We start from the raw sequence: 26,278 nt of genomic DNA, 5'->3' as shown, positions 1-26,278 counted from the left end.
TCATTGCTGGTGTGTCTTTTAGTATATAATATATTATTGATTTTATAATTTCTATAAAAGAAAATACATTACTCCGTATTTCGTTAAATCCTTGCTCAATTTATTTCAACGTGCTTTGTTAAAATTATCAACTATTCATAAATTAACTTTATATAAACGAAGAAAAAGCTAGAGTAGAACAAAAAAAGAATTAGGAATACTCTCCACCCAAGAACTCGGACGCTTGCCAACAGCCCTAAAATTGAAAGAAATAGCTATAGAAATCAAGAAATACTGAAATAACTAAAATTGAGAAGAAATGGCTATAGAAATCAAGAAATACTGAAATTACTAAAACTAAACACACTTTCTTAAGTCTTGTTTTTACTAAAAAAAAATAAAATCCAAAACACTAATGAAAGAAATAATAACTAAATGAATTTCACCAAACACTAATGAAATTATTGGAACAAAGAGTTTTTCTTACTACCAAATAGCAGCAAAAGCAACAGCTCATAAACATGAGCTGATTTCCTTTCTGATACTGATACGATGGAGATCTAAAGCACGAGAACAGACTTTCCTGAGGTTGGGGAGTGAGCGCACAACGAAGTTCACAGTACGTCCCATGCCAGACTCAGAAGGAAATCTCACTGCAATTTAATTAGGCACATGAAAGGAGAATCACCCTTTACATCATATAATGACCAATATTACTTGCAAGTATATATTACTTCAGCACGAGGACAAACATTCTTGAACCGCTTGAGCATCCTGGAAACCTGGCTCTTTTTCATATCAGGCCATCCGGCAATGCTTAAAGACCTGAGGTTTGGGGAGTGAGCACAAAGAAATTCAATGAAGTTCACAGTACATCCCATGCCAGTTTCATACGGACATGTCACTGCAATAGAATCGAGTGCAGGAAAGGAGACTACTCCTTTATTTTGCTTTAAGAATTGCGTGATTTGCCTTAGACCTTTGGCTTCATCAATCTGGAGCATAGAAGATGAAAAGTTACATCAGGTATACTATTAAAAGAAACTAGTACTGTAATAGGATGGAAATTGAAAAGGAAAGTGACTTACGACAAATTCGAACTTTTTGATGTTTGGGCAGGATCTTAGCAGAGAAAGACAAACCCTGAACACTCCAATGTTCTCACAGTTTACATCAGAAAGGGACAAAAACGATAAAGTATTGTTCCTCAACGGGAAATTTTCAAATGCACTATCAGCAGCCAAGATCTAGCGGGAAAAAAATAAAAATAATCAGCAGCCAAGAGCTAATAAAGGATCCGTTAAAGTAGAGAGAAAAGACAGCTAAAGAACCAACACATACTATAAAAAGTGAACACCTTTTATACTTCAAAACAATTCAATAAGAGAACAAACATAGAAGTACCTCGATAAAAGCTCCACATAAAACCAAATTTTGCAGGACAACCAGTCTAGAAAAGCAACGAATAACACTCCGCCAGTTGTAATTCATACCTCGACGTACAGGATTATCCAATATACAAACTGAATCCAAATGTGCAGGATCTCCAATAACAATGTCCTCCATTCCTATATCTATTTGTAACTCCAACAGTCTTGGAGAATAAAATTTCAAATGCATTGACACACTTATTTCCAACACCACCAACTTCTCCAGGAGAGGGCAAGCAAGAATTAAGTGGTGCAGATCATAATCACTAATTGAAACGTTTCTGAGAGAGAGTTCATGAAGAAAGCTAAATCTTCTAAAAGAAGATGGAATCTTTAATGCACACATTTGCAGGTTCAAACTCTGAAGCTTGTCAAACAAAAAAAGATATGAAGGTACCACAGACATATTATAGTCACGCTCTTCAAGTGACATTATCTCAACATCTTGTCTAGAAAGATATAGTATCCACTGATATAAATCAGGATAATGTGCACGACAGTTTGTTTTCAAGACAAATGTCTTAATTGCACCATCGTGGTTAAGCAAATATCTGTTGACAATATTCGCAACCTTATCCCATCGAAGATATGTCATACTAAACACAGTAGGAAGATAATCAGCATCAAGGACAAATTTGGATAAGGAAAGCCATTTGTATCGCCATTCACTAGCCAGAACACATGTTCTGGCAGCATCCTTTAGTGACAACTTCCCAAGAATAATGTCTAGAACTTCCCACGGAAGACTACTTATCCTATCCACATTCTCCTCAGACATATTCTGTTCCCCTAAACCCAATAGATGATTCGTGTCTTCCATGTTCTTGCTCACTGTATTCATTAATTCAGGCAACAAAAATTAGTCAATTTTCTATATTAGTCAGCAATATATAATCATAATTCTCTTTCTATAATCACAGGAAAATGAATTACTAAACTGAAAAGATGATTCAATACTACAGAATGATTTTTTGTAAAGACTCTAAATGTGAAGGTGAAGAATAGAAAAGAAAAAAGTCTGATCATAAAGGCGATTATGATGTTAGACAGTAGTTCCTATTTAGATAAAAAAAAAAAGTAAAAGGACAATTTTTAGGAACCTATTAAATTCATTCCGAGATTTATTTACATTAATGATGCAGAAAGTAAAAGGACAATTTTTAGGAACCTATTAAACTCTAATATGACTTGTGTCAATCTAAAGAGGCAAGTTACCAGGATGACAGAGCTGCACAGGTTATGCAAACCAAGAAGTAATTATAACATAGTAATAAACACAAAAGCCAACATACTTTTCTTTGCTTTCTGGCCTTGACGCATGACAGTGCCATGCGACTCATGTTCCCCACAAAATACACCCATGAGCCATCTTTTGGCCACAAACATTCCCTTTGACCTTCCTAGATCCTGAACAACTGGCTCCATAGTCCAGAAGCCAGCAGAAATGGCACCTATATTCTTCTTAACAGCAATCTAGATCTTGAGGAGTATTTTTAATACTTATTTAAAGCTAATATCATATTTAACCCTATTTGAAGAGCTCATACTGGAATTTTAATTTGTAAAACAAGAGCAGCTGTTGACAGTCAACAGTGATCGTCTAAATACTAAAGAGATTAACATGGTGCAAGAAAACACAACACTTATCCTATCTTTCACAAAATTATAGAATCCAGATGTAAAAAAGACGCAAGATCTAACTTAGAAATCAGAACATGCATATCTGTAATACACATTACATATGCCTACATATTTGCAAATAAGAAGCATAACGCGGTAGATTATTACAAAGAACCTTTCTTCAGAATAAGATCTGAGGTCAAAATAACTTCAAGTGTTCATATCTCATAATCATAACCAGAGAAATAAAAATAGATTCAGCAAATTTAATAATCAGAATTCAAGTCACAGGGAAACACTCAAAAAGGAGGAAGCTTTGAAAATAGGACAATATTAGTCTGATACCAACCTTTTTGTTGATGTAACAAATTGTTATATTCAGGCCAAATACCAATTCAAAACTATAAGTCTATAACACACACATTACCACCACCAACAACAACAATAACAACACCACCAAAAACAACAAAAAAAACAAAGGGAAATATTTTAACTAGTTAAAAACAGGCATTATATAAATTTTTTTAAAAGAAAAATAATAATAATAAAAATTGGTGACTTCTTGAGCATCATTTATACGTCTTATTAGGTGGTGGAAAATAAAAATGCATCAACACATACATATATAACAAATCATACAAGAATCCACAGTAAATATGTAAATTCAACAAGAGAAAGAAAATTATATCATGAAAGAGTACCAAGTAACAATCTTTGTTAATACTATCACCACCAGCGTCAAGTATGCCTATGCCCGAGAGGGATGAATGTTTACAGGTAAATCTTCATTAAGAAGTATGCTAAAGAGAGATGAAAAATTATAAGCTAATTTAATAGTTATGCCAGAGAAGGATGAAAGTTTACAGGCTAATTTGTGTCAAAAAGTATGCTAGAGAGAGATGAAAATTTGTAGACTAATGATTAGAGATGTTTTCATGAGACTCTGCCCACATAATAATATAATAATAAAATAACCAAACTTGGGAAATAATCAGAGTAGCATCTTCATATGAAGAAAAATATCATCTCATTTCCTTTTCAAAAGATTTTCTAGGATAACACATGCCATTAAGCATTCTGCCCAATAATGTAATCACCAAAGTAAAATAATTAGATGAAAAACGGTATATAATCTTGTTTGTATTTGACACAAATGCTTTATTGGACCACTCACTTTTGAGTTCTAAACTGGAGCTATAAACTGTACTTCACACTCTATTGGGAGGGAAATGAAGAATGAAGAGTGTAAATAATATTCCCTCTGTCCTAGAACAATGTCACGTTGGACTTCTTCACAATTCATATACTTCCTCCGTTTCTATTTAGTTGATGGTTCAATTTAGGCACACATATTAAAGAGAGGAGAGAGAATGATAAAAGCATAAAACTTATCTAAAAAGGAAACATGTCAACTAAATATAAACTTCCTAAAAAGAAATACGTGTAAAAAAATTTAAAAAAAAAAAAAAACGGAGGTAAGTATTAACTTTGACCATAGTTTATTAATAACGTATTTAAAAAATAAATTTAAATATTAGCATTTAACATAATATGTCTAAATAGGTATTATTATAAAGTTTCATAATATTACCTTTTTTTTTACATATTTTTTTACTCATACAATCATTCTTAATTTTATCATATGCTGACTTAATTCACTGAATTCCCTGGCATGCATTCCACTATTCGACAACACCAATTAGTATCCAAGTCAGGACTCCCCTTAAATTTAATAGTCATGTACGATTTTATTAGATTCGCCTAGAAATATACTTTCATAATATCAAAAAAAAATATTTATTTTTATTTTTACTACAACACAACTTAAGATACTTGCTCCTTTTGTTTCTAAATAATCAACACATTTGACTTTAACTTTGACCATCTTTTTTTTACCATATTATATAAAACAAAATGTTAATAACTAAGTCGTTGGATTTATTTAAGTGTATAAACTTGAAATATCAAGTTTTTATTAACATTTTGTTTTAGTTGATAGGAATAATGCCATGGTGGCCACCTGACTGGTGTAAATCTATCACATGGTTACTAGTAGATTAAGACTAGATCATGTATGATCATAAAAATAATAATAATAATAATAACAAAAAAGCAGCAAGAACAGGGTAAGTAAATACCATTCCAGTGATTGAAAATGTACCATTATCGTCAATTTAACTTCTGAACAAGCAAAGAAGCAACAGTCAGGCAATCTTCCGTCCAAAATCTCCTGGAAACGTCCACTTCTACCTAAACAGCAAACCTAAAATATTGCACATCAATAGTTAGAGGCATTGGACAGTCAAGCCAATATTATTACATAATAAATGTGTAATAAGAAAAACTTACCAGCACAAAGAATGCTTCTAATTTTTGGAAGCTTAAAAGAAGATAGAAAAAACTCATGGTGCCTTTGAAATGCCAAATTTATCCCTGTAAATAATTCTTCAAAACTGCAAAATTCAATAATCAGCTACAGCATTATTTGGTACAAAAATAAACAACAAACATATGGATTCTTAGGACAACACAATTGACAATTAGCAACAAAAGGAAATTAAAGAGAACAAAGTCAAATCAAAAGATAATTAATAGAAATTATAGCCGCTTCAGTCCCTTTATTAGAGAAGAGCCACTTAAGTGTCAGTTTTCTGTAGTATATATCAAACACTGATTTAAATTACAAGCCCCACTTGCTACACTATCTCTCCTACATTCCTCGGTTTTGGTTGTTACAGTTACCCCTAACAACTTTTAAGATTGGAGGCAGTGTACATTATAAGAAAAATACTAGCATGTATTCCAGTATTCGCAATCAAGACCATCATCATATATAGCTTATGTTATGATATCTATTCGCAAGTACAATAATGCAAAGTCTAAGTTCTGCCTCAAACAATAACATGAGCAAACAGATTAAAGAAAAGGCTTATTTAATCATTCCTCATTTACACCAAAGAATCGCATAAAATCCAAACAAACAATAATGCTCGAAATCTCAAATGTGGTCTAGAATCTAGTAAGATAAGAAAAGCCACTACATTTATTCTCCAATTCAATGAAATTAGTACAGTAGCAATAATCACATTCTAATCACACTCATTACACAATTCTTATTACTAGCTGAAATAATTATTCATCATATATAAATAGAGATTCAAAAAAACAAGAAGAAAAGAAAAGAGAGAAAAAAAAAACAAACAAACAAACAAAAAAACTCTAATCTACAAACAAAACCCATGTCAAAGTTAAGTAATAATACAAAAAATTAAATCTATAATAATTTAAAAACCCAATTGCAATAAAAGGGAATACAATCATAGAATAATTACAACAGTGATTTCTAATTTCAGTGGGGATAAACAAAAATAACCTAAAGTTGCTGATTATATCAAGTATATAATAATTATAATGAAGAACAGAGACAGAAATGCTACCGTTTAAATTGAAAACCGGCGTAGTATGTAACCGGAGAATAGCTTGCCTCGGTGAGTGGTGACAATAAGTGAAGGTGAACACAAGTACAACACCAGAACAGCACCCCACCTTTCCATGGCAACACTAATGTCCTGTGTTGTTATTTGTTAATTTCTCCGTTTTTTAGTTGCATCACTTTAGTTTTCACAAACTCCTAAGCAATTTTTAGAGTAAAGAGAGGTAGAGAGAAAAAACAAGGGCTCATGTGATAAAAGAGAAAGAAAAAATTGTTATTTAAAAGGAAAGTGATGCAAATAAAAAACGAAAGGCTCACAACTCAACGTATTTTGTGAGATTTGTAGAAGTTTTACGTTATTTTATCAAGTGAAACATCTTTACTCTACATCGCATTGGAAAGACAATTTAACAATTTATTGTAGCTGTAAGGATTGTCTGATCCATCTGACTGTATTCAACAAATTATTATTATTTTTTTCTAATCAAAATGAATTTTCACTAATGAAACAAATTCACAGCAATTCATCAGATAAATTTATTTTTTTAAAAAAAAGAAAAGGGGGGGGGAATCATGTCTTTTGAAGAACAAAAGATACTCCTTAAAAAAAATTAAGTCACCTGTGAGGCAGTCAGACAAATAACAGAATTTTGACCATGTTTGAGAGTTCTGTAAAAAAAAAAAAAAAAAAATACATATGATTTATCTCAATGGCTTAGGTTATACTATCAACTTTTCATAATTTTCATTAATATTAACTACAAGACTATGAAAAAGCTAGTGAGTAGAACAAAAAAGAATTAGGAATACTCTCCACTCAAAAACTCAGACCCTTGCCAACAACCATAAAATGGAAAAAAAAAATGGATATATGAGAAGAAATCACAAATACTTAAATTACTGAAATATAAAACACTTAATTCAGTCTCGTTTTCACTAAAAATACAAAAAGAAATAACTAATAAAAGTTCACCCAAAAGGAAGTTATTGAAAATAAAACTTTTTCTTACTACCAAGCAGCAGCAAAAGAAACAGCTCATAAACATGAACTAATCTCCTTTTTGATACTGATAAGATGGAGGTCCCATAAAGGGCAAATCCCTATCACAGGTGAATAGAAATAAAGTGCGAGAACAGACTTCCCGAAAGGCTCCTTTAATGCTTAAAGACCAGAGGATGGGGAGTGAGTGCACAATGAAGTTCACAATTGTACAATACACCACAGTCAGAAGAAAATGTCACTGCACTAGAATCGGGCACATGAAAAGAGAATCTGTGCACTAGGACAAACTTTCTTGAACCGCTTGAGCAATTTGGGAATCTGGGCCTTTTTCATCACAGGCCATCCTAGAATCCTTAAAGACCTGAGGTTTGGGGAGTGAGCGCAAAGAAATTCAATGAAGTTCACATTACATCCCATGCCAGCAGAAGTAGGACACATAACTACAATAGAATCAAGTGCAGGAAAGGAGACTCGTCCTTTATTTTCCTTCAAGAATTTTGTGATCAGCCCCGGACCTTCGGCTGGACCAAACTGTAGCATTGAAGATAAAAAGTTACACCAAATATACCTCCAAAGATAAGTAAAAGGATGGAAAGTGAAAAGGAAAGTTACTTACTAAAAATTTTAACTTTTTAATGTTTGGGCAGGATCTTAGCAGAGATAGACAAACCCTGAACGTTCCAAGAATCTTACAGTTTAGACAGGTAAGGAATAGACGCGATAGAGTATTGTTCCTCCACGGGAAATTTTCAAATGCACAATCAGCAGCCAAGATCTAAGAAAAAAAAATAATTAAATGCGTAATCAGCAGCCAAGAGCTTAGAAATGATCTGTTAGAGTAGAGAGAGAAAAGACAGCTAGTCACTTACACTACACATACTATAAAAAGTGAACACCTTTTATACATCAACAAAATTCAGTAAGTGCAAAAAAATTCAATACATCAACATGAAATTACATTGATAAAAGCTCCACATAACTCCAATTTTCGCAGGACAACCATACTAGAAAAGCAACTAATAACACTCCGCCAGTTGTAATAAATAATATGAGGCACAGAATACTCAATTATATGAACTGAATCCAAACGTGTTGGATTGCCAATAACAATATCCTCCATTCCCAAGTCTATTTGTAACTCAAACAGTCTTGGAGAATCGATGTTCAAATGCTTTAACTCATTTATACGGAACAAAGCTAATTTCTCGAGGAGAGGGCAGGCAAGAATCAAGTGGTGAAGATCATCATCACTAATTGAAACATTTGTGAAAGAGAGTTCACGAAGAAAGCTAAATCTTCTAAAAGAAGATGGAATCTTTATGGAACACATTTGGAGATTCAAACTCTGTAGCTTCTCGAACAGAAAAAGATACGAAGGCACCACAAAGATTTGATAGCCAACCTCTTCAAGTGACAGAATCTCGACATCTAGTTTGGAAAGATATTGTATCCACTGATATAACTCAGGATAATGTACACTACAGTATGTTCTCAAGACAAATGTCCTAATTTCACCATCATGGTGAAAGCGATGGTGAAGCAAATATCTGTTGATGATATTCGAAACAGCATCCCATTGAAGAATTTTAAAACTAAACATACCAGCAATATAACTAGAATCAAGGGAAAATTTGGATAAGGAAAGCCATTTGTATCGCCAATCCGTAGCCAAAACACTAGTTCTAATAGCATCCTTTAGTGACAATTTCCCAAGAATTATGTCTAGGACATTCCACGGAAGAGTACTTATCCTATCCACAGTCACCTCAGACATATTCTGCTCCCCTAAACCTGATTGATAACTCACGTCTTCCATGTTCTTGCTCACTGTATTCATTAATTCAGGCAACAAAAAAAATGTCAATCTTCTATATTAGTCAGCAATGTATAATCATAATACTGTTCCAATAATCAAAGGGTAATGAATAAGTAAACCGAAAAGATGAATCAATGCAACAAATTGAATTTTAGTAAACTCTAAATGAGAAGGTTAATCATAGAAAAGGAAATAGTTTGATCACAAAGAAATACTCAGAGTAAGCTGTTAAAAAAATAGTTTCCAAGTAAACAAATAAGGGAAAGGACAATCTTTAGGAACCTATTGAATTCATTCCGAGATATTCAATGATGCAGAACCTTTAGGACCAGAGAGCTTTAATATGACTTCTGTCAATCTAAAGAGGAAGGTTACCAGGACCAGGATGTCAGTGCTACACTGATTATGCAAACTAACAAGCAATAATAACATAGAAATAACAAAAAAAGAGGCAACAGATTTACATAGAAACCAAGAACAAGGAGAAAATTACAACAATGTTACACTAGGACTTTGATGATGAGTAGCTGGTGATTACAAAGCTCACAGAACTTTTATAATCTCTCAAAAGTGATTATCAATGGTCTATGAATTTCTCCTCTTCTCTCAAACTAGAATCGGAATAACATTCTATAAAGCTTAGATCTACCAGACTTTAATCAGGTAAGACTGTAAGAGGTAACGACTACTAGGTTGGTTAGCACACTTAATGGGAGAAACCCTGACTGACAAGGAAGTGAGATCAAAGACGCAACCTGCAAGGCCCCTAAGAACAGCCCACATGGTACTCGGCTACTCGCCTACTCGGTGTACAAGTAGCATAGAGAAGCATGGCACTTGGCACCAATTGACACAGAGGTGTCAAGTTCCAAACTACTTTCCTTTGCTTTTGGGCCTTGACGCATGCAGTGACACTCATGTCCCCACAAAATAAACCCATGAGTGTTCTTTTGACCACAAATATTCCCTTTGACCTTCCTACTCGGCTACTCCTAAACCCCTGGCTCCACATTCCTGCGCCCAGAAGAAATGGGACAGAAATTCTCCTTAACAGCAATCTAGATCTCGAGGAAAACTTAATTAGAGCTAATATCATATTTTAACCCTATTTGAAGAGCTCAGCCTGGAAGTCTAAATTGTAAAAGAAGAGCATCTGTTGATGGTCAATAGTGATTGCTTGATTACTTAAGAGACTAACACGACAAATGAAAACCCAAAACATAACCAGATGTAAAAAAGAAGCAAAATCTAACTTAGAAATCCGAACATTCATATCTGTGATACACATTACGTATGCCTACAGTATTTGCAAATAAGAAGCATAACAAGGTAGATTATTACAAAAAATATTTCTTTAGTATAAGATCTGAGTCCAAAATAACTCACATGTTCGTATCTCATAATCATAACCAGAGAAAAAAAAAATACATTCAGCAAATTAAATAATCAGAATCCAAGTCACAAAGAAAAAAGGGGAAATCTTTAAAAAAAAAAAAAAAAAAAAAAGGACAATATTAGACTATTAGTCAGATTCGCAACCTTTGTGTTCATGTAACAAAATGTTTAAATCAGACCAAACCCCAATTCAAAACTATAACACAGAAAAAAGATAATTTTGAACATTTTAACTAGTGAAAGAAAGATTATATAGACTAAAAATAGGTACTATCAGAAGAAGAAAAAAATATATATGACTTTCTGAGTATCATTATTTTACATTTTATTAGGTGTTAATAAAAAAAATGCACCAACACATACATAAATAACAAATCATACAAGAATCCGCAATCAAATACGTTAAGAAAAAAGATTCAACAAAAGTAAGGGAATTATATCATGACAGAGATATACCAAGTGACGTATTTGTCAGTACTACCACCACCAAAAACTGCGTCAAGTACGCCCGAGAGAGATGAATGTTAAAAAGGTAATTCTTCAATAAGAAGTACACTTGACAGAGATGAAAGTTTATAGGCTAATTTGTGTCGATAATTATGCCAGAGAAGGATGAAAGTTTACAGGCTAATTTGTGTCAAGAACTATGCTAGAGAGAGATGAAAATTTATAGGCTAATCAATAGACATTATAAGAGATGTTTTAATGAAATCGTGTCCACATAATAAAATTATACAAAATAATCAGATTTGGAAAATAATCAGTCCTTCACGAGGAAATAATCTCATTTCCTTTTTAAAAGATTTTCCAAGATACATGTGCCTTAAGCATTCCCCACCCAAAAAAAAAAAAGCTAAATAAATAATCCCTCCGTTTCAGAATGATGTTCCTGTTTCGTAAATCGATGCAAATTTTTATCCATTTTTTACCGTAAATACTTTAATCTCACACTAGCAAAAATTATAAAAGTTAGATATTAATAATCTACTCACCAAGACGAATCAAACTAGATCCCACGTGACTATATTTGTTCTTATAGATTAAGAGAAATTTAGAAGATTCTTTTTTTTAAAAAAATCAAAGATTCCAAACAAAAACATCATTGTGGAACGGAGGGAGTAATCACTAAAGTAAATGAATTAGATGAATATCGATATACTTCCTCTGTTTTTTTAATATTGCACCACTTACCTTTTCAGAAAATATCACAAATATTGCACCATTTCTATTTTAGGAAAAGAAATATTTGTGTTCACACTACAAATACCAAATATACCCTTACTTTTTCACACTTAATTTTTTAGTTTATGTATACCATCACATGGACAATCTTGTATTTTTACATTTCTCTCTCATCCTTTTTTCCACTACCAAAAATCTTGCGCTAAACTCCTATGGTGCAATAAAAAAAGAACGGAGAAAGTATTATATTTTTATTATTTAGACACAAAAGCTTCATTGGATCACTTACTTTCGAGTCCTAAAGTGGAGTTATAAACTGTTTTCCATGCTCAAATTAAAAAGGAAATGAATAATGAAGAGGGTAGAGAATAAGATAAAAATTAAATCTGTTCCACCTAGAAGGCTAACATTTCAGACAGTTATCATTGGAGAATTTCTCAGATAGGGTTTCTGTCTATAGTCTTAATTGTATTTTTGTATAGATTCTCCCATTTTATCAGTTTGACACTTGACAGGAAATAATTCTCCACAAATATTGAATTTCTGATTGTATTATCTTTGTCATTTTGTTCACCACGAAAGGAAAAGTAATTCTCTTGTTTACTCTGTGTCAGAACATGTCATGCCGAAATGATGACACGTCGACACAATACTCAGGTAAATGTTAGAATGAATATGGGCAAGACAGCAAGTCTTGCTACACATAAACTACTATAAGGAAGATGTTATAAAAAACAAATAGAATGAATTGGGGTAAATCTTGCTATGAGCTATAAAAAAAATGTACATTCCAAATGGTTAGAATAAAAACACGGATAGTACAATCCCATCCTCTCCCTAACAGAAAATTATCATTCGTACTAGACAGTGTGGCAATAATGGCATGCATTATAAACCATGCCATCTATATTTTGGCTTGTAAGATGGTGGCTACCTGACTGGTGTAAACCTATCACAGGGTTTCCCTATAGATTGAGAGTGGACCTTAGCACCCGAATTAACAATTAACTATAATAAACGATTGGTTAGGTATAGAGGCATCACATAATGATATATGATGATTTAGAGAAAAAAAAAAAAAAAAAAAAAAAAAAAAAAAAAAAAAAGCAGCAAGAACAGAGCAAGTAAATACCATTCCAATGATTGAAAATGTGCAGCCATTGTCAATTTAACTTCTGGACAAGTAAAGAAGCAACAGTCAGGCAATCTCCCGTCCAAAATCTTCTGGAAACCTCCCTTTCTACCTAAACAGCACACCTAAAACATTGCACATCAGTAGTTAAAGGCACTCGACATTCAAGCCACTGTTATTACATGATAGATAAATGTGTAATAAAAAAATCTCACCAAAACAAAGAATGCTTCTAATTTTTGGAAGCATGAAAGAAGATAGATAAAGTTCATGGTGCCTTTTGATAGGCCAAACTTATTCCCTCAAATTATTCTTCAAACTGTAAAATTCATCAATCAGTTCAGAAAAAAATAATAATAATGATAATAAACAGCGAACATATGGATCCCTAGAGCAATGTAATTGACAGTTAGCCACAAAAGAAAATTAAAGAGAAGAAAGTTAAATGTCTTGGAACATACAAAAGAAATTTAATAGAGACTATGGCAGCTTCAGCCTTTTGATTAGACAAGAGCCACTGAAGAGTCAGTCCACTATAGTACTTCATACATCAAACACTGAATGAAAGTATGAAACTTCAAATAAATAGCACATATTGAAGATTGGAGAATCAATGAGTTAGCCAGGGCTCCCCTCTTCAAATTTCATATAATAACTTGCTTCAGGGGGAGAAAAATAGGGAAGAGGGGGGAGGGGGGGGGGGGGGGGTGGGGTTGGGTTATACCAGTCTATTATTGTTCTATTAAGTTGGTTAAACTTTCAATTCCAATCCGGTCCACAGATAGACCTACTCTCTTGCCCATTCACGGCAATGTTTTTTTTTTTGTACACACCCAACTTACAACAATATCTATCCTATTTCTTCTTACACAAACTCCACTAACAGCAATCTCTTTCCTAATACAATTACTTCCATTTTTTCTGAAACATGCCCCAGCTGCTAAAACACTCCCTGGTTCCTGTTGTTACAGTAGCCCCTAACAACTTAAAGGATTGGAGATAGTATACATTATATAAGTTCATTCCATACCGGACCAGAATAGGGTTATATACATGCTCATTATGAGAAGGGGTCATTCGAGCGTATCTAAATAGATACTATGTTTCCATATGGATCCCCGCGTCGTTCTATTCCATCTAGGATTAGGAAAAGGCAAAATCGGACCTGCTTTTTCCATCTCTCGTTATTTTGGACCCTATTGATCTCTTTGGGCTTCTATTGAATCGAAAAATAGGTTTGATTGTGCATGTATTAACAATCAAGAGCATCATCATATATAGCTAGTGCTATGGACAAATATCTATCTTCAAGTATGAGCCTTTGTCTCTCACAAGTGAATAATGTCGTGCTTCTTGGGTTAGTAAGTCCAATAATTGAACAAGATTGCCCATCTATCAATTTCAAAAAAAAGATATAAACACCATCAAATTACAAAGACTATTATCTCAACTCACCAATGATCTTTGGGAAACCAAAACACGTCATTAAACTCACTTTTCATCACACGGGTCCAAAAATAGCAGTAGCTTTAAGGAGTACCAGTGCTATATGAAGTACTAAATTCATAGAGTTAAAATCTGAATTTTTGTACCAAACCAGATCTTCAAACAACAATAATGCAAAGTCTAAAGTTCTGCCTCAAACAAAAATCATGAGCAAACAAAGAAAAGGCTGAGATAATCATCTTCATTTACACAAACGATTCGCCTTGTAAACACAAAATCCAGACAAACAACAATGCTCAAATGTGGTTTGGAATCTAGTAAGATAAGAAAGCCACTATATTTATTATCCAATTCAAGGAAATTCGTAGCAATAAATTACATATTAGTTACATTCCCTCATTACATAATTCTGACTAATAGCTAAAACCCATCATCAATAACTCATCATAATATCATATACATATAGAAAATCAAGGAGACAACAAGAGTAGGAAAAAAAAAAAAAAGAAAAAAAAAACATATATAACTTTACTTTGCAAACAAAACCCATGTCAAATTTAAGTAATTGCACAAAAAAATCAATGTATAACAATATCAAAAACCCAATTGCAAGAAAAGAGGAGAGGAAATTCAAAAAATGTAACAGTAGTTTCTAATCTCAGTCAAGATGAAAAAAAAAAAATAATAATGATGCTAAATTTATCAAGAAATACAAAAGAGTATAATGGAGAAGAGAGAGAGAGAAAACTACCGTTGATATAGAGAAGCGGCGTAGTATGTGTATGTCACCGGGGAATAGCTTGGCTCAGTGAACGGTGACAATAAGTGAGCACAATTCCGTTACAATTTACTTTTTTTTTTTTTTTTTTTTTTCCTAAATGAAAGCTTCTAGGCGTTAAATAACCATTTACGAATAGGAAAATGTTAATAAACAAATCGGGGGTGTTGGATAAGCTAGTTAAAAGTAGAAAGATTAAATTAAAATTACGGAAATTTCACCAAATGCCCCCTGAGTTATTTTTTTTTTCACCATATACCCATGCAAATTTTCAAATTCACCGTATACACTTGAGTTTCACAAAAATGTCACCAAATAACGGCGGTTAATTCCGTTAGTCATTAAGGTTAATTATGTCACGTGGCATGCTGCAATTGGTTCTCTTTTAAATAATTAATCAATTAATTTAATTAATTATTTAATTAATATAAAAAATAAAATAAATTAAATTAAACCCACCCCCTCCCCTACCAAAGCAACCCCCTGCCAGCGGCCGCTGGCGTCGGTGGTTCCCCTGCCCCTAGTCGAAACCGGCGCCGGTGGTCCCTATTCGCCGGCGAGGCAAGCCCCCCCACCCTCGACACCCCCTCCCCTACCCCCAGCCCCCTCTCCCTCCGTTTCCCCTCCCCTTAAACCCCCTCCCCAACCCTCGAAAAACACGCCCTCCTTCGCGACCGGCGTCCAAACCCTCTCCCCAGCGCCAGCGAACCTTTTTTGCCCCACTCCCCGCCATCCCTACCCCTTTCCCCCCTAAACGACCACCCAAAAAAACCGAAAAACCCCTTAATCGAAAAAAACCCCAAATCGAAATCTAGGGTTTCGATTTGGGGGTTTTTCGGTTTTTTTTGGGTGGTGGTTTAGGGGGGAAAGGGGTGAGGATGGCGGGGGGTGGGGCGAAAAAGGTTCGCCGGCGCCAAGGAGGGGGTTTGGACGCCGGCCGCAAAGGAGGGGGGGTTTTCGAGGGATGGGAAGGGGGTTTAAAAGGAGGGGAAACGGAGGGAGAAGGGGTAGGGGTGTCGAGGGTGGGGGGGCTGGCCTCGCCGGCGAATAGGGACCACCGGCGTAGGGGGAGGGGTGGGATCTAGCAGCCGCCACCGCGGTCTGACAGGGGCTGGTGGTGGGGGCGTTGGGGTGGGCGGGTCTTGGGTGGTGGGTTTTTTTTATTTTTTAAAGTTTTTTTAATAATTAAGTAATATTACAACAACAAATTAGAGGCTGTCACGTGGCATATTAGTCATTAATGACTAACGGTGTTAACCGCTGTTAGTCATTAAGGGCATTTGGTGACATTTTTTTTAAACTCAGGAGTATTTGGTGAATTTAAAAGTTTTGATGGGTACTTGGTGACATTTTTTTAAAACTCAGGAGTATTTGGTGAATTTAAAAGTTTTGATGGGTATTTGGTGAATAAAAAAATAACTCAGGGGCATTTGGTGAAATTTTCGTTAAAACTAACAATAATTACACCGATCGACACGTGATTTTGTCATACTTTTCCAAATTAATACTACTTTAGGTAAGATTTTTAATGCTTATCCAACGCCCCGGGGGCGCTCGTTAGGTTAGCAAGATCCTTTAAAATATTATCTGACAAAATCACGCGTCGATTGATGTAAATAATGTTCATTTTAATTTAATCTTTCTACTTTTAGCGACCTTATTCAACGCTCTCGGGGTAGCTTTTTCCTTTAATTAATTTTGTGATTTTCCATAGTTAATGTTAGAAGAGACTAAAATTCCCTAAATACGCTACAGTTAATTAAAATTTCCGACGTATTTAGGGAATTTTGTTCTCTTTTACTGCATTTATCTATGGTTAGAGCTCCCCCCCCCCCCCCGGTTCCACGAGATCATGGGATCGATTCTCACCCCACCCTTGTGGCTCTCTAAACACCAAAAAGAAAAAAATGGAAATTGAATATATATATATATATATAGCCCAGGGCCCCCAAATCCAAAACCCAAATACTGATATTTACAGTATTGTATTAATTCAATAAAAAAAATTAAATACTCTTATTGTCAGTTAATGAATTTATACCCTTAATAATCCACCCACATTAATATTCTTCCTAGGAAATAGCTCCATTTTGGGGAAGTTAAATTTCCCAAATTAATTCTCTTAATGTAACCATATTCATTCGTATATTCTTCATTCCCCATCTTTGAAATCAATTTATTTCTATCTTTATATTTGATTTTCTGATTTTTCCTTCCCAAATTAATTCTCTAGAGATGCTTTCCTCCATTAACGTTTTTCTTTGCAATCAGTTTTTAACTGGATTAAAATCAACGATTTTTCCTATAAATTATACTCCGTATTACTAGTATTTCAATTGTTTTTCACATATCAATTTCATTAATCACTTTTTTTGTATTTATTTCCATTATTTTTTCACCTTTTTTATGGGTTTTGACTTCGGACTTCGAAGATGAACTCAGGAACGAGTCTGCCATTATCCTAAAGTAGTAAAGTCATTGGTTAGTTCTTTAATTTTTTTTCCAGAAATTTAAAGTTATTTAATATATGAATTATTTAATTTTACATGAGAAATTTCTGCAATATTAATTCATTCAAATTATAATACTGAATTTGATTTATGAATCATCAATATGTCAAATTAATATTTTTTCAATTAATCCTAATTTTGTTTTTGCGGAAATTTCATGAAATGCCCCTGAGTAATTTTTTTATTCACCAAATACCCATCAAAACTTTCAAATTCACCAAATACTCCTGAGTTTAAAAAAAATTCACCAAATGCCCTTAATGACTAACGGCGGTTAACACCGTTAGTCATTAATGACTAATACACCACGTGGCAGCCTCTAATTGGTTGTTGTAATATAAATAAATTAATTATTAAAAATACTTTTAAAATATAAAAAAAAAACTTAAAAAAAATACCCCCACCACCCCCAAGACCCACCCCTCCCCACCACCAGCCCCTGTTAGACGGCGCTGGCCGCGGCCGCCAGCTCCCAGCCGAAAGCGGCGCCGGTCGCCGGCGAGGCCAGCCCCACCACCCTCGACACCCCAACCCCTACCCCCAACCCCCTCTCCCTCCGTTTCCCCTCCCTAACCCTAAACCCCTTCTCCGGCAACCAACCACCCCGAAACCCCCAATTTCAAACTCCCAAATTCGCAACCCCTGATTCCAAAACCCCAAATTCGCAACCAACATTCCCCGAAACCCGTCACCGGCAGCTAGATTTCATCCTTCATGTCGTCGTCGGTCACCTTAGCCAAAAAATACCACCCCTGAAACCCTAAAACCCCAAAATCGAAACCCTAAAAATCAAATCTAGGGTTTCGATTTTGGGGGGGTTATTTTTTGGGGGCTTCAGTGAGGTGGTTTAGGGGGTGGAGATGGAAGGGGAAGACGCGGTTTAGGTTCGCCTGTACAAAGAGGGAGGTTTGGACGCCGGTGGTGGAGAGGGGAGGGATTTTCGAGGGAGAAGAGGGTGGATTTTTGAGGGAGAAAGGTGGTTGGGTTGTGTCGCCGGTGCAGGGCAGTTGGGCAAGGTCGCCGTCGTGGGGCTTCAGGTTGGTGGTGGCGGCGTGGGGGTAGGCTGATGGTGGCAGTGGCGGTGGTTGTGGGTTGTGGTGGATTAGTTTTTTTTTAAAAAAATATTTAAATTTTTTTATTATATAATTAATTTACTTATTTAATAAGCAACCAATCATAAGCCACCACGTGGCGTAGTTAGCCTTAATGACTAACGGAGTTAACTGCCGTTAGTCAATAAGGGCATTTGGTGATAATTATGTGAAACTCAAGTGTAGATCGTGAATTTGAAAATTGTTATGGGTATATGGTGAATAAAAAAATTACTCAGGGGCATTTGATGAAATAGCCGTTGTTTTTATTATGATAAATGATCATGAATCATCAAATTACGTTAGTTGTTGCTGAATGCTCTTCATGAATTTTTAATAATTTTTTTATATTTAAATTAAATATATATATAAATCTATTATTCAATTGTACTGAATTTTTAATTTGTGCTATTAAAATTTATGATGTTGTAGCCTTGTAGGTCTTGCTCATTCTACATTGTTGAATAAATAGTGCAATCGCCAATCGGGAATGCGGGGACTCAATTATAAATATTTGATGACTTTTGGATTTTTTTGCTCTACTATTAGTCCTTAATAAAATTTCATAGAATTAAATAAAGTATTTCGTAATTTTTTTTAATTTTTGTATACCCAATTTTTTCCGTTAATAAAGCCAATCGTTAGTCAATTAGGGCCCCATTTTTTAATCCGCCCCTAGGCCACCTAAATCTCAGAAACGGGCCTGTATATGTATATATATATATACACACACACACACATAGTTGCTCTGCGTGGACAATATTGTCTAGAATTTTAATAAATTGTGGAGGATGGCATAGTCCTCTCATAATTCTTTCTCCTTACCCATTTTGACACCTTATACTCTCCTTCATCCACCTCATTTCCCACCATCTCTTTCTTCTCTTCCATCCTCTTCATTTTGATGCTTGTGACTGTGTTGTCATCCTGATGTTCGTGATTGTGTTGTCAGGTGTTTTTTTGTTTTGTTTTGTGTTTTTTTTTTAACAAAATGTTGTCATTTTTTCTTGTTAATTACTGGAAACGTTGAGTCTTTGTTGTTTAGTTATATCCTCTTGTCACAAAAGACGAGGAGCTCAATCATTTACCAGATGAGGATTGTTGAGCATCCTCTTCCCCTTAATCCTCAATATATCCCAACATCAAAGAGGATGGGTTCAACTCAACAAACACCCCCATACAAAAGGATATATATCCTCTTTGATATTTATGCTCTTAGGGAATTAATTTTATGGAAGATTGAAAGTCATAAAAAGAAAAATACTTTATACTTCCTCCATTTATATTTACTTGACTAACTCTTCTAAAATATAAATGTCATAAAACTATTATGTGAACCCATTTTTTTTTTTTTTTTGAAGAATTACGTGACCCATATTATATTTAGTAAACTTTTGTCAGATAAATTCTCTAAAAAAAACTTTTAAGTGCATGTAGGCACTACTTTTAAGGGTTAATAGTTTTGTCCCCGTGCAGTGCACGGATTTATAAAGTATGATATAATAATAGTCAATTGAAAAAAAAGTTAATTGAAATTAAATGACTTATGTAACACTTTTTTTTTTCTATTTTTCAATTTGAAATTAATAATGTCTATCCTTTAAAAAAAATTTAATAGATTTTTTTAGAAAAAAAAAAAAAGCATTTTGAAGGAAATTTTTTCATAAAATCATGTCAAGTGTCCCTCTGGTGATTACTTTATTATATAGTAAGTATAGATAAGGTAAATGATATGCTTGTAAAAAAAAAGTACTAAAAAAAAAGCCTAGGTCGATTTGTAGATAGTCTTATTCAAAGGACTTAATGGTGGCTAGTTGGTTTAGATCACAGAGATGCCAATTTTTTAGAGTTGATAATAATCTAACCGAACCTAAATAAACTGAAGCTCATTAATTTGAATCTAATTAGATCGTATTTAATCCGATTCAATTGATTTTTGTCTTATATAATCCCATAAACGATCTATGATATAATTGATTGTATGATGATGTAGATGGATGCTATTTTTTGTCAAATTGTTTTTAAAAATAAAATAAAAGGTAAACCATATCAACGATTCACAATGGTAAATAAAAATGAACTATTGACGATTGTCATTTGTTTCGGTAAAATGGCCACAATTTTAATTGTGGCCACTCAAAAGTATCTCTAAATACTTTGTATCTCTCCTATTTAAACATTTTTCCAAATACTATAGGCCAAGTAAATATAAATGGTCTATTAAAAAAAAGTAATTTAAATAGAAATGGAGTAGTAATTAAAACCAATATTTTGTATAAAACCAACTTTGAATTAGGTCATGTTTATATTAACTTGTTTTACAAAAAAATATTAACTTATTAAGTAAAATAAATTTTAGTTCAGACAATATAATTACAGTTTTAAAAATAATTACAACTCAATAAAAAATAATTTCATTTTATTAAAAATAAACTCAGTTCAGTAAAATGATTTCTATTATAGTAAAATAAATTTCAATTCAATAACAATAATTTAAGTTCAGTAAAAATAAAATAAAGTGAACGGACATTTCAAATAAAAAAAAAAAAATAAAGTGCACAGGACTTTACTCCACAATTCTTATCATCCTATCTAACAAAAAAAAAAAAAAAAAAAAAAAAAAAAAAACCTTCTTTACAAAAAAACACAAACCCCAACATCCATAATCTAATCTAATATATATAAATAGAGTAGCCATTTTTCAGGAATATTTTGGAGCGCCACATAAATATAGGTATTACTAGATGAAGCCAGTGCGATGCACGGTTTGTTTGAATTTTTTAAAATAATTTTTTTTAATTTATATATATATATATGTGCTAAAATTTCAAATTTGTTATATATTTAGCTAAAATTCCTGATAAAAAAGATAATATTTTATATTTAATTAAATTAGTTTGCCAATTTTGCTTACGTGTCATTTAAACTATTTAATTCTAAAAGAAATCAATAATCTCGTATTTAATTGAATATCACTAAAATTGATTATCCTGCATGGCGCGCTGAAAAAATCAAATCCTACGTGGCTCTCTAAAAACTCGGGAAAAAAAAACTCTCCAATATATATATATATATATATATATATATATATATAACAGATTTTGACCAATTAAAAATTAGATTTGTATTTTATTTTAGAATTAAAAAATTCATACGCCATCTAAGAAAAAGTGGCGAATGGGATTTAATAATTTTGACATGTAGATAAAAACATCAAATAGTTATTATTAGGATCTAAATTATTTTAAAAAAAATTAAAATTATCTTTTTTTAAGAAGTAAATATTATATTTAGATATATATTCAAATTTTAATATTAAAATTTATGAAAAAATATAAATAAATAAAAACTATATGACAACTTAAAAAACGTATATGATAATTTTTAAAAAATATTATAAATTTAAAACATGATAATTTAGGAAAAATAGCTTATATGATAATTTATATAAAAAAATGTATTATTATATCATAAATAATAGTATTAAATTTAAATGATAAATTACCATTAAAGATAAATTTTGATAAAATTTATGATAAGAACTAAAAATTGTTCATTAATCATAATTAAATTAAAATTAGTCATGCCTACCATTATAAATTGACGCATCATACGACACCAACAAAATTTCATATCAATTCAAAACCTCAAGAGAATTTTGTATAAGTAATTTTGTGTCGTTTTAGATAATCAATGGCTTGGTAATTATTTTTTAAATTTTAAAAATCCTTTGAAATTTATGTCTGTAATCGTCATTCTTTAAATTTTATTTTTTGGGGATACTTAATGATTATATGCTTATGTTTTGTTTACTGAATCTTGTTTTTACATGTAGATCTAAATAAAAATGATTGGAAAATTAAAGTACGGATTTCTTACCTGCTTGTCATACTAAACTTCCGCAAATAAGATAATTTAAAAGGTTTGGATATGGTGCTATTTAACGAGGAGTTATTTTTATAAATTGTTTACATTTATTAATTTTTTTATAAGCCTCTTTGGTTTTTAATTAATTAATTTTATGAATATATATAATTAACTTTATTTCTTATTTTTAATTACAGGGTGATTACATTTATGCCTCAATTATATCCAACTATGTTCAATACTTTCATCCAAAATTGATTGAATAATGAGATTTATGAAATTAAAAAATAGTAATTGAGAATTCAAATCATTAATTAATCTTATGAATATATTGTATCATAAGTAAATAAAATATTATTATAACATGTTATCCTTTCGAAAATTTAAAAATGTATTATTGAATACAAATTTAAATTGAAAAAATAATCATAATCAAATTATAATGATTTAAAAGAAAATCACAATTAAAAAAATAGTCCTTTTAGATTATCTATTGTAATTGTTATCATTTATAATATCTAAAGTTCATTAAGAGCAACTACAATGGTTGGCTAATTTATTTAATAGTTTGGCATGCCACATCAACTTATTAAGCTACAACAATTCAAGCTATTTGTTGCTCCAATGGTTAAGCTAGTTGTAAATTAATTTATTTTCAAATTAATAATATTTTTTATCTAATAAATATTTTCCAAGCTAATTAGCTCTACAAAGCTAATTTGCTTGCCAAAGCTAATCAACAAGATTTGCAACAATGGTGTAGCTACTAGCTTAAGATTTTTAATATTTGCAAAGTAGTCCATTTTCCCAACCATTGGAGTTGCTCTAAGGACCTGTTCTCATTGACTGAACTAAGCTAAATTGAACTGAACTTAACTGAAGTAAAATGAATATTTTATAAGAGAAGAAAATTAAGAGCTGAACTGAACTGAACTGAACTTATTAAAGCTAAACTGAACTGAACTGAAAAAAATCGTATGAGAACAGGCCCTAAGTCACAATTAGAAAAACATAATCATTATATATAATGTTTTTTTTTTGTTTAAGAAAATGAGATTAAATTAAAAAAGAATGATAAAATTTATCTTAAAAAGATATGATTTTTATCATAATTTTTAAATTAAAGGTAGCTATTTATAAGATATAAAAAAGGAAAATTTTAATAAATCAACTGAAATATAGAAAATTATTTGATAAAAATTCGTGCATTGCACGGGTTTACATCTAGTGTTGTTAAAATTCAAGAGGACAACATGATATCGCCATGTGTCATCCTTCCCCCAACATGACTAGACGACACCCGGGTGTACGTCTAGTTGACAACATGAGTGTGATGTGACATCCTATGTGTCACGTCTTTTCCTCATTATGATTTGGTTCTACATACCAACATTGAAAATTTCATCATACACCCGAGTGTACCATCGGGGTGTACCATGTACCATAAGCATGGTACACCCGGTCAATATACATGAGTTATAAAAGCGACAAAAGAACATTGTATACTACTACAAAGTACACGAGCAAAAAAAAAATCAAAAACGATTCTCCTCTTGATTAAAAAGATATTGATTTGTTATTTTTATTCCTTAATTTATTATTTACATTCCATATTACTTTTGATAAACAAAAATTCATTTTTTTTGTTAAGATAAAGAAATTGGTTTATAAAGAGAGAAACTATGGTAAATTTTGAATTTCAAAGTGATTTAATGTTATTTCGAAGCTGATTTATCGTTTTGATGAATCATATAATTGAAAGATCGATGTAATTGACAAATTCGTTGTTGACAAAAAAGGTATTTTCAATTTTTTTTTGTTATCAATTTTTATGTTTTGGTTTTATTTTCTAAGGTTTAAGATGTTGTTCTTCCTATTTCGATGAATGTTCTTTTATCATTTTATAATTGCAATAAAATACGGTTTTAAAGTTTGATCAATATGTTCTTTGAGTCTAAACTATATGTTCTTTACAATACAAACAACGTTCATTAAGGTAATATATATTAATTATGTTCTTTTGTTATAATAATACAAATTATGTTCTTTGGGTATTATAATACAAATTATGTTCTTTTTACTTATATAATATAACTAGTTAAAGTCCCGTGCAATGCACGAATTTTATTAAATTACTTATATAGTTACTCCGTACAACGTAAATTTAACAATTATATCCAAAAAAAATTATGGTATCCGAATATATGTACTACTTATTTATGCTAATTTTTATAACAAAAATTATTTAATGTAAAATATTTACATATTAAAATATTTCCTTTAAGTTAGTATGGAAAAAAATATTAATCGCTAACGTGGAAGGAGAATATTTTATAGGCTATAAATACTTTTCATGAAAGATCGACAAAAAAAAAGGAAAGATAAGTTGGAGGGAAAATTTTTAACCAGTGGATGACAAGTGTCATCACTGGTTTCGCTTTTAGTATTAAGTTATTGATCTTATGTTTTGAATTTCGAATTTTTGAAATTTAAGAAAGAAAATTTGAATTATATTTGTGTAAAACTAATTTTAGACTGAAATTTTTGTCGTCTGAATATTTTCTGATTCAAATGTAATATTTTGAAATGATTTGACATTATTATTGGTAAAACTCAATTCATAATTATGTTTTACCTTTTTGATAATAAGTATCTCATAATATACTATGTTCTTTATATTCCAGTGATACGCTCTTTTATAAATTCATGATGTACTTTATAATTATTTGCTATATTATTTCCTCTTTAATCCGGGTGTACCATGCGCACGTGTACCATTAATAGTTTTTATTGTGTAGTTATTTTCTAAATGAATTTTTGGTCTTTAATCTATCATGGATTCCGATGAACAAGAAACATCTCAATTTAAAAGGTCTTACAAACATCATTAATTACACTCCATGCGTTTAGGAGAAAACCATGATATCTATTAAATATACACTATCACATGATCATTCATGATATCCATTAACTATACCCAATGCAATGGTGAAAATGTACACTAAATTATTGTTGCTCATTTGTGTTTAAATTTCGTAACTGGTGACTTTTATCCTTCCCTTAAGATAATTGAAACTACTATTTCTATACCTTTCATATTTTTTTGAAGGAAAAAAAAATTGTAACTGGTGACTTTTCTTTTCTTTATCTCTTTTGTATTTTCTGAGACATTTAATAAAGATATAACAGTTTTACACTCTTTTATTTAAACACGGGAATGTATTATATTAAACAATTCTCATTTATCCAATCTTAAATAATTGACTATTGTGCATTGAAATTGTTCTAAATTCAAATTTTAAACGTTATTAAAAGGTATGGTAACAACATAAATTTATTATGAGTTAATGCTCGAGCCTTTATAGGATTTTTCAAAATACATAGTTGAATTATTTTTATGCATAACATGGTAAATACATTTTGTATGTTGATTTACTTAGTTCTTTTTTTTTTATTCGGTCAAATTGAACATAGGATTATGTAAGTCAAAGTTGAAAATTTCTAGCTTATCTTTTACCCCGATAAAATTAACTATAAGTTATAGATTGCTTCTAAATTTCAAGCTTTAACTAACTTGAAATTATTTATTTTTTAAA

The 26,278-nt window shown here is 31.9% G+C and overlaps 1 protein-coding gene across 3 annotated transcripts; it reads right to left on the bottom strand.

Annotated features, from left to right (window-relative positions):
• Positions 1–246: 246 nt before the first annotated feature.
• LOC110720391 (F-box/FBD/LRR-repeat protein At1g13570-like) lies at positions 247–15,971 on the bottom strand. Of its 3 annotated transcripts, none has more exons than XM_021899417.1 (10): positions 15,188–15,971; positions 13,206–13,309; positions 12,991–13,115; positions 8,082–8,240; positions 6,467–7,996; positions 5,379–5,482; positions 5,168–5,292; positions 1,384–2,240; positions 1,068–1,226; positions 247–974 (listed from the first exon to the last, which is right to left on the bottom strand). In XM_021899417.1, exons 8-10 carry the CDS (start codon positions 2,227–2,229, stop codon positions 693–695), a joined length of 1,287 nt encoding a protein of 428 aa, XP_021755109.1. In that variant the 5' UTR covers positions 2,230–2,240; positions 5,168–5,292; positions 5,379–5,482; positions 6,467–7,996; positions 8,082–8,240; positions 12,991–13,115; positions 13,206–13,309; positions 15,188–15,971; the 3' UTR covers positions 247–692. The 3 variants fall into 3 exon arrangements, with proteins under 3 accessions (XP_021755109.1, XP_021755117.1, XP_021755124.1); XM_021899425.1 differs by having other exon boundaries at positions 5,191–5,292; XM_021899432.1 differs by lacking the exon at positions 13,206–13,309.
• Positions 15,972–26,278: the final 10,307 nt, after the last annotated feature.

Source organism: Chenopodium quinoa, unplaced genomic scaffold, assembly GCF_001683475.1.
Source record: "Chenopodium quinoa cultivar QQ74 unplaced genomic scaffold, ASM168347v1, whole genome shotgun sequence".
Taxonomy (NCBI): Eukaryota; Viridiplantae; Streptophyta; class Magnoliopsida; order Caryophyllales; family Amaranthaceae; genus Chenopodium; species Chenopodium quinoa.
The sequence above is the reverse complement of the archived record's forward strand: the minus strand, read 5'-3'. Positions and strand labels throughout refer to the sequence as shown.